This window comes from Carassius auratus, chromosome 45, assembly GCF_003368295.1.
Source record: "Carassius auratus strain Wakin chromosome 45, ASM336829v1, whole genome shotgun sequence".
Taxonomy (NCBI): Eukaryota; Metazoa; Chordata; class Actinopteri; order Cypriniformes; family Cyprinidae; genus Carassius; species Carassius auratus.
This window is the reverse complement of record NC_039287.1, coordinates 1,209,964-1,224,435: the sequence shown is the minus strand read 5'-3', so window position 1 is coordinate 1,224,435 and position 14,472 is coordinate 1,209,964. Positions and strand designations below refer to the sequence as shown.

Genomic DNA, 14,472 nt, shown 5'->3' with positions numbered 1-14,472 from the left:
AGAGTAAAATTACAGAAAAACATTTCCAATACAGAGAAATTAGGGTGTAGCTGCTTTCATTTGAAACAATTCTATATTTGACTTGGAGAATGAATCTTTAATGACTTTGGGGTTTTATTAATGATTAGATGCTGTAATTGAACTAAATCTGCATTTTTGTAGTCTGGGAAAGAGGATAAATGGTCTAAACCACAACTGCAAACAAAAAGTATTGTCTACTTTATGTTTGCAGTTGCAGTTTGCAACATTTATCCCTTTTTCTCAAAGTGTGAATTGACAAAATTAGTTCAATAACTAAAAGGTATTCGATTAAGAATAAGGTAACTTTTTTTATGGGACAGACACACATACATCAGCTGATACATGCATTACATTTCCATGCTGTCCAACTCAGACTCAACCCAGATTGGAAAAAGGGCTTATGGCAACATTTCTGCAAAATTATTGTATATACATTTTGCCAGTTTCACATCACTTTCAAAGTGAAATGTCCAGTGATTTGGCATTAAAAGAGCATTCCATTTGAAACAGGTGGCCGTGAATCTGTCAGTGTTATAATGTTGGCTGTTGACTTATCTCACCACTTCGGAAATTGAATGTCGCTAAAAGATATTGCTCTATCACATTTTAAAATAACATATCAGCTACACTAAACCTACCTGAGAGTGTTAACATAAGCAATCGTTTGATAAAAACATATTTCCAGTGCCATTTTAGCTTGCTTCTATAAGTCTTTTGTTTCTACAAGCCATTTTAACATATCTCATTTAACTCATATCTGAGCATTCTGCATCATAAGTGCAAGGCTATATCAGAAAAGCCATAAATATGGAGCTGGTTATGTGACGCAAATCTCAAAATGTAATACCTTAAAAATCATGCACTATGGTACAAATGTTCGAAAATAAGCTTCTTCTTTTTTTATCAATGATCTGCCCCTGTAATTAGTTGTCGACCAATATATCACATCTAAAGTATAAGTATGTTTCTTTTACACATTTATTTTTTTATCCATTGTCAAATGATTTCAAATTTCTTGCTTTCCAAAAAACATATCGGTCAACCACCACCTGTAAATCATAATTAGTTTGAAAAGGAATAGAAGTTGTCTGTGTTATACCACCACTAGCGATCATTTCGGTTGGAAACTGCAGTGAACGGTATGTTAATATAGGTATAGTTTTGTAGTTTTGCATGTCTTTTCAATGAGAAGCTGATACTGTTAATGATTAAACTGAGACTCTCACATCTTAACACTTAAATTCAAGTTTGGCTTTGTTCGAAACCAAATGCACTAAATGAGCCTATATATAAATGTAGATTTCACACTGATTACATTTACACATGTTATTATTAAAAAAGAAAAAATCTACTATATGTGAAATAGGGCTGCACGATTATGACAAAAATCATAATTGTCGATTATTCCCTTGAATAATTAATTACGATTATCACAATTTATATTGAATGATGTTTATACCATTGTTTGATGCAACTGCATGCCATATTTTTTATATGTGCCTAATGTGAAATAGAGAGAAAATGATGGAGTTCTGATCTTACAAAGGCTATGTGTCCCAGTCAAACATTCAGGAAACCACTTTGGCAAGCAAGCCTCCCTCTGTCCACGTACATATTTCACTGAAAGTTCAAATATCAAACCATAGATCCACATTGTCTACTGTGCAGTCCTTTCAGTCTATAAACCACTTTCTGTTTTTCCACTCTCATAGGATACTATTGAGTAATGTGGGATTTTAATACTCACTAAACAAGTTGGCAATCTGACAACCCTACACCCACCAACAACTTACACTGTTTACATTAAATGCCCAGAAAAATATGACTGACAGCTCAACACACTCATTTCCTGCTGCAAAAGCTCCCACCTGCACCTCTCTGGAGGAGTTGGCCTGTGAGTTTAAGAAAATCACCATGTAAATCTGTCAGCCGGGGAGAGTAAGACGAATAAATGAAAAAAAAATGAGAATAGTATCTTTAGCTGTCCGCTGAAAGCAGGCTGTATAAGAGAGCAAAGATGGGACCTGCCAAAAAATCACATGTACATAAGTGAAGCTCGGCAGAGACTGATATCTAAATGAGGATTGCATGCTTGTTTATGTGTCTGCTTTTATAAAACACTGCTCTCACTTCTTATGATTGCGATTATGGATCGCAAAGAATGTGAAGCAAGTTGTTTTACTTAAAGTAATTAGCCTAACCTGGTTGCCTTAAAATTTGGGGTTCATTAGAAATTTGAGTTGAAAGAAAGAAAAGTTGCAATAAATCATGAAAATATTTTCTTATAGTGGAGCGTCAGAAAGTAATCGGTCAATGCACTGATTTAAACTACTTATGAGTAAATGACAGAGACACAGAAACATCATTATTTCGTTCTAATGACTAATAGACAGCAGCTGATACAGTATACAGTATAAAGGCATTTGTGGATTTTGAAGTCACTTTGAATTATAGAAGTGGTAAATTTATAGATTCATGTTCTGCTATTTGTTTTTAATAGAAAACAAAAATGGAATAGTTTAATGTAGGGCAGAAAAATAAAATCGCCCATCTAGACGATTACGGTGGTTTGTCTATATTCTAAATTAAAAATGAATATGATCTGGCTAGTTAAAATGCTGGAACCTACTGTATGTAATTTTTCTGCCTCCCCTACAAACAATATATTAAATAAATAAAATAAAATAAAAAATTATTAAATGTTTCTATATTCCGTTATGATGTTTTTTCCACTTCAAGCACGTCTGTAGTTTTTAAACATGCACAAACACTACACTTCAACTTCTGATCTGAAAACTACAGATTTTAGACAACTGAAACAACAACAACTCCAAAACGAACACACAAAAACTAGTTGAAAAGTAAAGGTTTAAAACTGGAGTGGAAAGACTTAGTACCATCTTGAGCTTCCTCACACTAGTCGAGCTACATAACAGCGCTGCCTTGAGCACCGTCCAAAAGAGTGACTTAACACACACGTGTTCGCTTAGTGTACACACACCGAATCACAACCCAGCCAAAAGTAACACCTGCTCTTAAAGTAAACATGACAGATGCTCATCCTCTTGCTTCAAAAGAGAGAGAGACTCTGTGACTCCCACTAATTCACCACATGAAAGTTTGGGGTCAGTACAGTATTTACGAAAATTTAAACATTAAAACAATGTTTTAAAATATTTATTCTTTTTTATAAAGATTTCTATGACAATAAAGCTCAACTTGACTATTTCAATTTCTATTTCTCTTTTGAAATATTAAGCAACTGTTTTTTTTACATTTGATAATAAGCTAAAAAAATCAGCTTTTTCATTACAGGAATAAATTACATTTTTAAATATTTTAAAGTGAAAAAAAAATGTATTGTAATAATATCCCACAATATTACAGTTTTACTGTAATTTTGAACAAATAAAGCCAGTTAATAAATATATATTTTTTTGTTTTGTTAATATTACTTAAATATTTGCACAGTTTTTCAATTGTTTGCTTACAATTTCCTATTCTATGCATCTGCAAATGCCCTGGCAATACCATAATATACTAATATAACTGTTTTCCTTTGCCTAGCTTTTTGAGTGCAGCACATCCCTGACTGGCCATAGCTTATTTGTTCACAATACATTTCCCACAATAAATCTAGAATATGCTACATCTAGGTACTGTAGGTATCTATGTATATATATGTGCAATGACAGTTTCTGCACTGGCAGATGAGGAAGTCAGCTGTTGACCCCCATTTAACTTGATTCAGGAATGTAGATGTTTTACAGATTAAACCTTAAAATATGCTGAAATAAGAAATTCAGATCTCTCTACATGCACATGTGGCCATAACATTACAAAGCTAATGCTGTGGGCATGACTGGCTCTATGTACTACTGTGTTTTGGGGTTTAAGAGCTGACTGGCAACCGTGGGTGCTTCTGATGAAGGTGTTGATGGTAAAGGGTGAGGACTGAGCAGATGACAGATGAAAGTGGTTGAGAAGCCACTAAACAGCCACTTGGAAAAAGCTGGAGTGTACCTCAAGAATGCATCGCTGTATATTCTTAAAGGAATAGTTCACCTTTAAAAATTAAAACATAGCCATTATTTACTGACTCTCTTGCTGTTACACCCTGTATGATTTTCATCCGTCGCACAAAAAAGATGATGTTAGGCAGGAAAAATATGAGGGGGAGTAAATGATTACAATATTCAATTTTGGTTGAACTGCCCATAAGATGTATTTTTGGTTCACTGTTCAGACAATAACTGACTGGTTTACATCTTTCTATCTATGGAAACTTAACTCTGTAAAGCCTGACATACGAAATACTAGTCAGAGTCAGAATAACTTTTTTTAATGGAACGTTTTATTGAAACTGCATATCTAAACTGGATATTTTCTTTATGGTTTGTATCATACTTGATACATCAGGCTTTTTTATGACCAATCTATAGAATGATATAGTAAGATTACTAAGATCATACTTGAGAACAAAAAAAAACAGTGTTTTACACAGCATCCCAAATAGAGTAACAATAATCAAACTTAAGATTAAATTGTAACGGAAACCTATGACATTTTTTATAACAGTATCAAACTACTTATGGTACATTAAATGCATATTAATATCAGCTGTAACACTCTTAATCTCAAGCATTCGTCTCAGTAACATTTAAAACAAAGCTCTTTCATTTTAATTGTTGCAAGTTGCAAGATTGTACACAACAGTATTTTTTTCATCAGAGTTTTGATCTTTTAAAAAAAGAAAAGGCCTTACAAATGTGTGTAACAAATATGATACAGTAGCCTTAAAGGGTTAGTTCACCCAAAAATTACAATTTCTCCATCTTCTACTCACACTCGAAGCATCCTAGGTGTATGTGACTTTCTTCTTTTAAAATAATCCAATCAGAGTTATATTAAAAACTGTCCTTGCTCTTCTAAGCCTTTCAATGGGGTAAGCGGGTGTTTGTTGTCAACAGTTCAGAAGATGTGAAATAAAGTGCGCACATCTGTAATAAAACGTCTCTGCACATCTTCCAGTTCCCAACAGTCAGCAGAAATGAGAAAAAATAGTTTATTACATTTGAAATCTGGATATTTATGTTAAAAAAATGCATGGATTCGCTACAAGATGCCTTTATTCACCCCCGGAGCCGTGTGAGAGACAGATGCGAGCACTTTATTTCACGTCTTCTGATCTGTTGATAACAAACACCCACATACCCACATTGAAAGGCTTGGAAGAGCAAGGTCAATTTTTTATATAACTCTTATTTGATTATTCTAAAAGAAGAAAGTCACTTACACATAGGATGCTTCGAAATTCAAATTCAAATTTTTCAATGAACTAACCGTTTAATAGTTTAAGATAACCTGAAAGATTATAGATGAATTGTCGATAAGTGGACGGCTGATCCATGTGCACATTACATCCTTAAGATGTAATGACAGAGAAGTCCTTTTCACAAACACAGTCCGGCAGAATAAAATCATGCACTGCTCATGGGTAATGTTATTTTCAATTTGATACCAACATAATGACTGCTTTTTATGACAACACACCTGTCAGCTCTGTGTCTCTCTCCTGATCTCACAGCCCTCCTGCACATTTCCTTTGGCAGCTCAACAAAAATGTTCAGCAATAATTAAACAAAACAATTATATAAGAAGTTCTAGTCTAGTTCTGATCTAGTACGGACTACAAATAGGCTATACTGTCAAAACCTAAATAAAATCTTAAGCTTATATTTAAAAAATTATTTGTCTGAACAAGATCTTAAAAATCCTACTGTACCTCTGAATGTGTTAAACACACATAATGTACATAAAAATAATACACATAAGTTGATGCTGTTCCATTTACCTAGATCAGCATATTGGTTGGTTTACTTTGACAGAAGGTACATGATCTCAGCAGGCAAATACTGCTTGTGTTTAAAGGCAACAGACGTATGTTCATAAAGACTGAACAAGAAAATAAACAGTTCTTCATTATATATTATTAGAAGTTAAAGGGATTGTTCATCAAAAAATGAAAATTCTGCCTTCATGCACTATCATGTCAAGGTTATGGTGTTCCAAATCTGCTTGACTTTCTTCAAATGACAGTCGCCGAGTCCTCATTCACTTTAATTTGTTAGGAAGAGTCTACCTAACATCGCATTGTGCGCACGCAGGTTTGTAACAGTTTTGTGAGGGTGGGTAGCCTATCAGATAACTTATTTTGGCATAAACTGTCTGTTTAAATGAACTCTGCGGGTGTAAATATCCCTCAAAAGCGTCACATCGCTGACTTCATACACATTTTGCGTAAAGTTGAGGACGTAAGAAAGCAAACCTGTCCAAACACGCCTAAACAAGAAAACACGCAGAAACCTCGGGAAATCCAACATCTGCTCGGCTACACACAACGGAAATGTTGGACACTTTGATGCCGTGACGAGAGAGCAGACGGTACAAGTCTCCAAAACTAGTGAAAGCCTGAGGAAGAGAGCTAATCTTACCGAGATACTGCCTGATCTCCAGCAGAACGTTTGAGGGTCCCCCGTTCAGCTGGTAAAACAGTGAGCCGAGACAGAAGAGCAGCAGTGTGGCCATGCAGAAACCATAATCGCGCAGAGAGAAGCGAAGCCCAAGAGCCGATAACCAGAATCCCTTCCTGCTGTGAGTGTTTGGACGGGGACTGCTGCTGTAATTCTTCATCGTCTCCTCACATGGAAGCGCCGAGAATGGTAGTCACCCATCCGCCTCTTTAGATAGAAACTGTTTAGTCAACATTTAAACAAAAACTAAGGTCACTTCACAGATGAATGCGCGCGAGCACACGCGTTCAGATGTTTGCCCCCCGCTTGGCCGTGTTTTCTTGTCGGCTCTGGCTGAGCTATTTTTACGAATGAAGGTGGGAATCCATCCTTTGCTTTTAGGGGTTAGTGTCGGTGTCAGATTACTGTATGTGGAGGAAAAAGTTCAACCGGAGGATGGACTCACGCTCACGCGCTGCCGTCGCTTAGCACCACCAGGCGGAAGACGCGTGAAAGCGCGCGACAGAATCAGTGCAACCCAAGAAAAACTAATACTAACACACACATTCAGCTGCAAAACCACTAATTATTCTAACTAATGCATATTTTTAAATAAAAAAATACATATTTCATAAGAAAGATCAACAAATAATTGTGCAATGTTTATCTCTATCTATCTACAGTGTAAAAACAGCTGTGCTTTTGGATCCATATTTCCAATAAATACTGTTGAAGCAAAGGGCAATAAGGACAATTTTAATTAAATATTCAGCCAAGGGTCAAGTTCATGACTGAGCAGTTTTTGACTATTTGAACTAACAGAAGTAAATTTTACTCCTTCAGCCATGTAAGTGAGTAAGTGTTAGAATGATAAAAGCAGTCTGCCTCACAATGGATTTATTTATAGTGCAACACAATATCTTTTATTTCACTGAGACATTCGAAATCAAATGAAATAATGTCTTTATTTAACCCACTGGGAATATAATCATGTTTGCCAAATCAGAGGTGAACAAGGGAAAAATAGCTATTTAGCTTTAAGCTGTGTTTGTGGTTGTCTCCCAATTTTGGATATAGTTTCCTGGGGGTTTTGTAATTCATCAAAGAATAAAATAAAATAAAAAAATAACATAAAAATATTATAATAATGTTAGTGCCATGACATTCACCCAAGTATGGTGACCCATACTCAGAATTCGTGCTCTGCATTTAACCCATCAAAAATGCACACACACAGAGCAGTGAACACACACACACTGTGAACACACCCCCGAGCAGTGGGCAGCCATTTATGCTGCAGTGCCCAGGGAGCAGTTGGGGGCTCGATGCCTTGCTCAAGGGCACCTCAGTCATGTTATTGCCAGCCTGGGATTTGAACCCACAACCAACCCTAGGGTTAGGAGTCAAACTCTCTAACCAATGGGCCACGACTTCCCCACGAATATTGTTCTCAAATTAGGATGCTTATTTGCTGATACTAGTGGTAAGAGAAATGTAGTCACTTCAGTGAGAATGACTATCTTTACTGATGCAATCAGGCATCAAATATGTGCGCTATGGGTATGTATTTCTACATCATTTTGAAGGCCTTGTTATTTTTTCTTCTTCTTCTTTTGAAGATAAAGTATATATATATACTTTATATCTTACTCAGGACAGTACTAAATAAAAAATAACATGCATTTAGTATGATCTCTCTTATTTTTTTGAAAATTACTCATATTTTCACAGATTCTGCAAGGGGTGCCCAAACTTTCGATCCCCACTGTATATATATATATATGGGTTTGTGTCATTGACATAACTGTCAGCATTTTGTATAAAAGTACCACATAAGAAAGAAATGTATCATCTTATGAATGCTGTTTATGTTTCTTGAGCACCAAATCAGAATATTAGAATGATTTCTGAAGGATCATATGACACTGAAGACTGGAGAAATGATGCTGAAAATACAGAGTACAGGAAAGCAGTCAGTGTAAGATATTCTTTTTTTTTATTATTATTACACGTCAAAGGGACAAATATTTTAAGACAATTTTGTTTGTAAATACACAAGCAACCTTTATAAACAATCATAAGCGAACTTGAACCAGATAAAATCATTTTTATACATATATTTTACAATGGTCACTGGAGCATGTCACTAACTACAGGTGAAAGAGTATTGCTTTATGATGTATAGTACAGCTAATAATTACATTTGATGTAAAAGCAAAAATAAGTTATTTAAATATCAATTACATATACAGAATGTGCAACCTTGGTTAATCATTTCATATATGTAATTAAGACCAAGCTTTATAGCATTTAAGTTGAAATAATTAACTGGTCATGGTTAGTTCTATAATTAATTAGCAAGTGATTATAATTTTTAAAGTTTTTTTTTTTTTTTTTTTTTTTTACAGAGATTTGAGATTTGATACCTCAACCATGAACATCTGTCCTGAAAAAAAAAAAAACCTTTTTGAAAAAGGAAATAATAAACGTGTCAATTTGTAACCTCATTTTATCCACAATAGAATTAAAAAACAACTTTCTTTAATAAAGTGCATTTTTACAGTATCATTTCATGAAATATAGTTTCAATTTTAATCACATAAAAAGCCTTATTGTTTTCAAAGCACTCAAGTGAAAGCATCCATTCTGGTACACAAGAATCTTATTGATTCTCTACTGCTTAAAACATTCATCAAAACCTTGAGCATTACGGTCTATAAATTGTGCTGGGTAAGATATAAACGAGTAAATGACATGAGGGAGAAATACAATTCTGAAGCACGCTTTCAAAAAGACACTGTTTCCTAAAACTGCAAGTTCTTGGGGAAACACGAGTGGTGTCTTTTTATAACTAGAAAACCAAAGGATTTGTAGAAGCAACTAAATGTACTCCATCAAAACCAACCTGAGAGTGATTGTGGGAGAAACACGCTTCATTGTGCTTAGTTTGGAGTGTTGGAATGCTTTAAATCCGAGCAGTGAAGACATCATGTTAATGCCCAAGTGACGTAACTAACAGACGTCAGCTAGTCTGCCAGATGCGGTCTTTGGTGAGAGAATCACCAGATGTGTGCAAGAAAAAGTTATGTCCATAACACTTTATTCTCCCTGAAACACACTAACACATGCCATTTGCATTGTGTTCTGAATGACAAAATAAATGATGCTTCATGGATCTTTCGTCCCAATTTTGAACACTTTTATCAAATGGGTAAATTACCAGTCTGTATATGTGACTAGTGTCAGAACACTCCAGTAAGTTAGTCAGAGAAAGAGTCAAGTTTCGATTTGATTTACTTGTATTTTAAGGCTAAGACTGTGTGCTTTCAAGAGCTTGAGGCTTTTTTTTTTTACAGTTCAAAATGTCTTCAACACCCCAGTCAAAGTGCAAGGCAATCTTGGACAAAAGACAAAAAAAAAACAACCACAACAAAAAAACCACCTGTACACATTTCACTCCAGCAAGCATATTACATCTGCGTGATGCATCATTTGCATCAGAGATGAGTACGATAAGAGGTACACAATAAGCAGGAGTATATTTTCAAGATAACAGGCAACATAAACTGATAGAGCTGCAATAAAATCTGATATACCGCCGATATAACAGCCGAGTAAGGGATGCACGTTTAATATTGTGTGTTTGGAAGTCCGGGAAGATTAAATGTGCTGTGAATATCGAATATTATATTGAGCGGATTATAAGGATTGATGCTTAAATGTCACCTTCAAAACAAACAAACAAAATGAAACCGTTTGTACAAACATAGTACACATTTTCTAAAACCGTGACCAATAATTGACCTGAAATCAAAATGTGCTTTGCTCTGAATATCTCCATATGGCAAAGTCATGCTTTTTGGAATGACTCACCCAAAAGAACGCATCTTTTCATATACATACTGGATGCTTTGAGTGATAAAGTAATATTATACTAACGAACCTGCATGAAATGACATTGCTTTGGCCAGGTGAAGTTCTCTTGATACTCAAGTGCTTCAGTAAGCACTAAATATTTTTTTTCTTTCCTTAGTAATTCTCAAACTTCCTGAAAAAGGGATTCAGAAAAGTCTACAAATTCATACAAAAGCAAAAATTCTCAGAAAAAAGTGTGCTTGCTTTCGACAGGCAGATGTTTCAGGCCAAAACTAGATGTAGGCTTTTCAACAGAAGGTTCCATAGAAACAATAACAGTCCTTGGAAGCCAGATCAGTCATTTCTGAAATTGCCAAAAGGCTGAGATTATAAAACAGAAAGCTGGGAGAAAATTTGGCAGCTGTTTTCCAGGTCTGTCCCTTCGCCAGCAAAGTCTGATCCATTTAGTCAAGTTCATAACAGCTCGTGTTAGTATTATGACTGTCCTGAGCTGCTGGCTGTGACTAGCTGGGCTTCACTGAGAAGAATACGTATGTGATGGTCCTGCTTCAAGCCCGCTTCCCTCACTTTCACCTCGTTCAAGGATGACACGTGATCCAGGGTGTCAAAGCCTGCAGCCAATAGAAGGGCAGAATACATGGGCATTCCAATTGACACGAGCCAATCAGACACAGATCTCATGTGAACAGGAGACACTGGCTTCCGACACATGTCAGTCAAGCCTCCCGAGGGAATCTGTGGAGAAAAACAAAACACTAAGTGCTAAATGTCGGTGCTAATGCAGTGAATTATGTTCTAATTTGACTCACATGCATGTGCTACATGAAATAATTGAATCTGCTGAAGTAACTCACAGCCATGCGGTGGTCCTTGCGGAGTTGTTTAACTCTGATCTGATCCAGACTGGACGCCACGTCCTTCACTGGCTGCTGAAAGTCCTCTGAGTACCTCTGTACTAAGAGCTGAGGAATACCACAGCGGCCGTGCTGAGAAACACAGAGAGAAAATGAAAGATTAGCCAGGAAAACAAGATCTAGTGAATTTCACCACCTTGTTTAAGCGATTGGAAAACATCTTTAGCAACCTTACCCACAGATTCAGTCATCAAAATATGACAAATATGAGATTTTGCCTTGCTAATGCTGTATTGTTTCAAGCTAAGCCGTGATTAGCGCCAAGCTAATGTGAGCAGCGCAACATTCATCTCAACAGAAATGATCAGATCATAAAGTTTATTTCATGTGGCTTTTTAATTGACTTTACGGCTGATGGAGACCAAGCATTCTTGGAAACGGAGGTTGACTCACAAACAAGCAAACTTTATGTGCCAATTACAGCATTACAAGAAGAGCAAGATTTAATTGTTAAATGTGAGATTCAGGACAAAAATGCTAACATCACCCTGTGTGGCATAGCTAAGATCCAGTTGAACCATTTTCAGCATGTCTTTGTTTGCATGCCAGATGGCAATCTTTAAAATACACAATGTGGCTTCATACTATTGCAAACCAAGCAGTTTTTTTATTGTATTTAGTTCAATAAGGGCAATACTTGGCCCTCTTTGTGAAATAATCAACAATCCAAGTACAAAGCTTACACAAGCAGAGCACTGATTTTTTTGATAGTGCCACAGAGACACAGTGTTTACACTCCTCAGGGAAATCAAACAATGAACTGCAAACAAGCTGCGAGAGGAAAAAGTATTTCATTTACATTACACACACATCAGCTTTAACTTACAAAATCTACCAAAAGACATTCAAACTATTTCTTATTCCCAATTTGGGGTACATCCGATAGGCTGTGGGTCCAGGCATAATATGACTGGCTGCCAATAAAAAGCACTAAAACTCCAGGCAGTCTGAAACAACAAACTGTTCCAGTGTTTTCATTATAGGGAGGGGACATTTTTCACCTCTTATTCACCTTTTCTTTTCTTTTTTTGCCTTTGTATCAGATTTGTTTTGATGATGAGCGTGGACATTACATACCGAGAACCCAAGAAGTGTTACCAGATTCAAGACGCTCTCTAGCAAGTCCTCAGACCATTCCACTTTCCCACTGCTTTTGCTGCCATGACTGAAAGGATCCAGGATATGTGATAGTTATGTCTGTGCTAAGCCATGCATTTAGCAATTAAAAATAGCCAAAGAAAAGAAGGTTGATTAATTGTACAGACTCCAGCAGAGACCTACTGCATAGATACTAAAGGAATATCTTCTTAGGAAATTGATGAGTGGAAAGTAGTCTTTAGATGAGCACTGATTAAAATGAATGTTCAAAAGAACTTCCAGCAGTAAATGAAAGTGAAATACACCAGCCATGACTTTCCAGGGACAGTGGCATGGTTGAGTCCACCCCCCTCTACTGTTAATCATTCTGATTTTGTTTAGTCTGCTAACCGTTTTATAACTGCTAAAGTGCTGCCATTTTCCACACCATTTTTCCCATATGACGCAGTTCATAAAAATTTGTGGTCACATGAACATTAAGGCCATTAGGCTATACTGAAGGTTTCCTCGAAGTTCTTCACTGCCCTGAAGAGGTTAGCTCTAACCACAATTAAAAACGTCTGAGCAAGCTAATCAAGGTCTTGAGAATTACTAGAAAATTACAGGAAGGTCTGCTTGATCAGACTTTGAGCTAAAATCTCCAGGGCAGTGGCTCTCTAGGGCCAGATTTGAGGAACTCTGCCAAATGATACAAGTTTATGATTCCAAAAAGTTCTTAAAGGGATTCATTTTTGTGAATGCTATAGACTCTACTACGACCTGAAAATTGTGGTAGGCCACAGCATTACTACTAGATTAATCTGAAGTGAAATCATGACTTACTTTATCAGAGTACGGCTCTTCGGTGAGGTCAATGCCTTCCAAGTGCATCCGGTCCTCCAGCAGAGTCTCCAGGTCGGTCATTTTGGCATGGGAGATCTTCCTGCTGAGGGCAACTTTAGCTCCGTGGATCTGAGGACATGCTGATTCAGGCAGGTCAGACAGCCAGGCTGGACTCAGGGCTTCTGGAGATTCACCAGGTGATAATGGCATTGATTGGGAGCTCTCGGAGGGAGTGGTTGGGGTGAATGTGGGTTTTGGGGGTAGAGTTGGTGTATTTGGCACTGAACCCGACAGCACTAGTGGAGGGTGGCGCAGACCATTCGGCAGACGTTCTTTGGACTTTTTAGCAGGCACAGGAGGTGGGACGGGTGGCTTTTTAGGGTGAGTCCGTGGAGGAGGGCTAGTTGGGGCAGAAACTGGTTGGCCGTGTGAGGTCTGAGTAGCAGGAAATGGACTGACTGTGTTGAGAGGAAGCTGTGTGGGAACCGTAGGTCTCTGCATTGAGCCCATCTCTCTTCTAGCCTTATTGCTGATCTGGTTAAATTTTGATTCTACAGGATCGGCTTTTACTTCCTTTTTGCTGCTCTCTGGCCTGCCTTTATCCTTACTCTCACTCTTCATCGGATCGAAGGTCTGCTCCCAGTGTATATCCCCCAGAGAATGCGAACGCTTCCCAGACTCAGGGGTCTTCTGGGGGCAGTCTAACTCCTCACAGCTTCGGCTGACCAGTATGCGGGAGGTTTGTCCTGCTTTGGAGGCCTTCTTGAGACCCAGGCTATGCAGACTGAAGGCCTTTATGGGCCGGGGCAGAAAAGGCTTCGGGAACTTGCGTTCTTTCTTTGCCTGCTGCTGAAGAACTTCTGTGGAGTGAGTCATGGGTAGAGTGGGATAGTCTGGAGACCTTACACCCCCACAATCAAATCCAGATGAACCACGGCTGTGGTGCGACGCCTTGCGGCTCTTACCTGAAACAGAGAGTCATGCTTTCACATAAATTCATCAATCACATATAATACTTTCCTCAAAGGCTTCAGATGGTACTTCATGGTTGGTTTGTTTTTTGGTTACTCAGAATAACTCTTGATGTCATAAAGTAGATGATCTGGAAGAGCTACTGTTGTGGCAATTTGGTTACACACATGAAAGTGCAGCTCTCCCACTTTCTTATTGATGCATGAGCCAAACATATAATACACACTATTATTGGTGTCGTTTATACATCATCGTGT

At 37.3% G+C, this 14,472-nt stretch overlaps 2 protein-coding genes across 6 annotated transcripts in view; both read right to left on the bottom strand.

Moving 5' to 3' along the window:
- LOC113062823 (uronyl 2-sulfotransferase-like) overlaps nucleotides 1-7,138 on the bottom strand; it is a 45,409-nt gene extending 38,271 nt beyond the window's left edge. Inside the window, exon 1 of the mRNA XM_026232825.1 lies at nucleotides 6,516-7,138. Coding sequence (XP_026088610.1) covers nucleotides 6,516-6,714 — 199 coding nt within the window. The 5' untranslated portion in view covers nucleotides 6,715-7,138. The remainder of the gene's footprint in view (nucleotides 1-6,515) is intronic.
- Nucleotides 7,139-9,883: 2,745 nt separating this feature from the next.
- Nucleotides 9,884-14,472, bottom strand: part of LOC113062820 (SAM and SH3 domain-containing protein 1-like) — a 64,730-nt gene continuing 60,141 nt past the window's right edge. For all 5 annotated transcript variants that reach the window (XM_026232824.1, XM_026232821.1, XM_026232823.1 and 2 more), the window contains 3 exons: nucleotides 13,244-14,208; nucleotides 11,264-11,395; nucleotides 9,884-11,144 (listed from right to left, as the gene is read on the bottom strand). In XM_026232824.1, the coding sequence (XP_026088609.1) occupies nucleotides 10,884-11,144; nucleotides 11,264-11,395; nucleotides 13,244-14,208 (1,358 nt within the window). In that variant the 3' untranslated portion in view covers nucleotides 9,884-10,883. The remainder of the gene's footprint in view (nucleotides 11,145-11,263; nucleotides 11,396-13,243; nucleotides 14,209-14,472) is intronic.